Genomic DNA, 2,942 nt, shown 5'->3' with positions numbered 1-2,942 from the left:
CTGGAAAGATTCCAAATTCCCTTTCACTCCCTAAACAACTAAGAAGACTCCATCTTCATCACAATAACTTATCAGGGACCATACCTTCCAGCTTAGGAGATTGTATAAATTTGGAATTGCTTGACCTATCTCACAATAGCCTCTCTGGAAGTATACCACATGAAATTGGGAAACTTTCTAATCTACAATTCTATTTGAATTTGTCATGGAATTTATTAGAAGGTTCCTTGCCCACTGAGATTGGTAAAATTGCAATGGCTCAAGCTATAGACATCTCTGTCAATCAATTGATTGGGGCAATCCCCCCTGCACTTGGAAGTTGCAATGAGCTACAATTATTGAACTTATCTCACAATTCCTTCCAAGGGTCTATTCCAGAGTCACTTGGAAATTTACAAAGCCTTGCAAGTCTAGACCTCTCTTTGAACAACTTATCAGGTATAATACCAGTGGTCACACTCAAGAATTTGAAAATGCTTCAAAGCTTGAATTTGTCTTTCAACAATTTCACTGGGGAAATTCCAGAAGGAGGGTTTTTTGCAAATAGAACAATTGTCATGTCCTTAATTGGAAATCCTGGCCTTTGTGGACCGCAAGTATTTCAACTGCCTGCATGTCAAACACCAAGACATCATTTTGCACTTGTGAAAAGATTGATACTGCCAGTGAGTGGAGTTGCTGCTTTTATATTATGTTGTTTACTTTTTGGATTCCTTTGGAAAAGAAAGGGATTCCTTTGGAACAGAAATATGCCTGTGCAAAACTTTGATTCCTCACAAGCCATTTTGCAAAGGTTGGAGCACAAAAGGCTCTCATATCAAGAGCTTCATATAGCAACTAATGGATTTGCCGAGGCCAACTTGTTGGGAACAGGGAATTTTGGTTCAGTTTATAAAGGAATTTTGATTGATGGCACACTTGTTGCTGTAAAAGTTTTCCATTTGCTAAAGGACAAGGCTGAAAAGAGTTTTAAAGTAGAATGTAGTGTCTTGCAAAAGGTTCGACATCGAAATCTGGTGAAGATCATAACCTCGTGTTCCAACCCTGATTTCAAAGCATTGGTGTTCGAATTTATGTCTAATGGAAGCCTGGAGAAGCATTTGTATCCTAATACAAATGACAACAATGGTGAAGATGCATGTGAAATGGGACTAAAAACAAGATTGGACATTGCAATAGATGTGGCCCATGCCATTGAATATCTTCATCATGATTCATTTGTGCAGGTAGTGCATTGTGATTTAAAACCAAATAATGTGCTTATTGATGAAGACATGTTAGGGCATGTAAAAGATTTTGGTATTGCAAGATTAATTGATGAAACCTTTGCCGAGTCACTTACTTCCACACTTTCTTTGAAAGGATCTATGGGCTATATTGCACCAGGTATGACATTTAGAATGTTAAATGTTTGCTTTTCATTTCTAAATGTCTCACCAACATTTTTGTATGGAACAATAGAGTAAAATTTGATGAATGTTATCTTAAATGCAGAGTATGGATTTGGTCAGCCAATGTCTACGAAAGGAGATATTTATAGCTATGGCATTTTATTATTGGAAATGCTTACGAGGAAACGACCAACTAATGATATGTTTTCTGGAGACCTGAACTTGCACAAGTGGGTAAATCTAGCCTTTCCAAGCATCATTAAGGAGGTAATTGACAACAACCTTCTTAGGGAGGTGGAAGGAGATGAATTTGAAGAAAACAATGTATTCAATTGCATATCTTCTCTTATACAGGTTGGTTTGGTTTGTTCAAAAGACTCACCCAATGAACGACCAACTATGAGAGATGTGGTAATGGTATTGGAGAACCTTAGAAATGATTTGGGGGCAAATGCAATTGCTTCTAGGAGATTAAGGCAAAGCATATCTAATTTGCTTAGCAATACAAATGAAACAAGGAGTGATACACATGCATCAAATGCCCATAGTTCTTCCTCATTTTAGTTTGTGAAAATTGCAATACCAGAAGATTTCAATATTTCCATTGTGCATACAATGGCACTTTTTTCTTTTTTCTTTTTAAGTTATAATCGTTGAAGTAAACTTCTATCTAGACGTTGGTTTATTCTATTGGCCATTCATAATGACAATGTTTTTAATTGTCTCAAATTAATTTCATTATTTATTTGTCTATAAATCAAAGGATATAATTAAAAAATAACAATCGCCTATAACTTATAAACACACTCTTTTAGATCAGCGAATTGATTTTATGAATTATATTGGATTTTAATTACACTTTTGATATTATTTTTAATTATTTGACCAAACTTTTGTTCATATTTACTATCTATTTATGATTATCATTAATGTGAAAATTACATTCTTTAATAACACTTTATTAACCAAATGAAAAAATTATATCTTAATGTGATTTATTACTATTATCCATGATGTCAACATTCATATCTACAAAATAAAAACCTCTCTCACAAAAGGTGATATGAAACTAATTGTATTATCTTTAGAGCGCAAATTACTGGATTAATATATTAAATTTAACCATAACTAATTTGTTTATGTCATTAACAATAATTTAAATGTTGAATTCCCATAGATGTGATTTTTTAAATTTTCATGTAAATCAAATTGATGAAACATCAAGAACAATTCTATTCTTTTAAATATATCATTTGATCCATTTAAATTTCAGTTATATATAATTTGTTTATATTATCAATAAAAATTCAAAAGTTAAGTTCTAATCTTAAATATGATTTTTTATTTTTCTTATTAATGAGATTAGTGAGCCATTAATGGAACATGATGGTGAACTGTATACAATGCACAAATATTTAAGTATACAATTTTGATCTAAAAATCATGTTGAAAGACATGAAAATTTATGTTACAAAACCATGACTTATTATAATTTTTAACAATTTAGAACTTTTTTAGTTATATTATAATTATATCTTATATAAATTTTAT

General features: G+C 31.9%; 1 protein-coding gene across 1 annotated transcript; it reads left to right on the top strand.

Annotated features, from left to right (window-relative positions):
• The first annotated feature begins 254 nt into the window (after positions 1–254).
• LOC149209758 (putative LRR receptor-like serine/threonine-protein kinase At3g47570) lies at positions 255–1,955 on the top strand. Its single transcript, XM_089398734.1, has 2 exons — positions 255–1,386; positions 1,495–1,955. Exons 1-2 carry the CDS (start codon positions 255–257, stop codon positions 1,953–1,955), a joined length of 1,593 nt encoding a protein of 530 aa, XP_089254860.1.
• Positions 1,956–2,942: the final 987 nt, after the last annotated feature.

The sequence above is a fragment of the Pinus tabuliformis genome, chromosome 1_2, assembly GCF_031772625.1.
Source record: "Pinus tabuliformis cultivar Carrire ecotype Pingquan chromosome 1_2, CPIR1, whole genome shotgun sequence".
In the NCBI taxonomy this organism is placed as follows: Eukaryota; Viridiplantae; Streptophyta; class Pinopsida; order Pinales; family Pinaceae; genus Pinus; species Pinus tabuliformis.
Note: the sequence above shows the minus strand (reverse complement) of the source record. Positions and strands in the feature narration are given on the sequence as shown.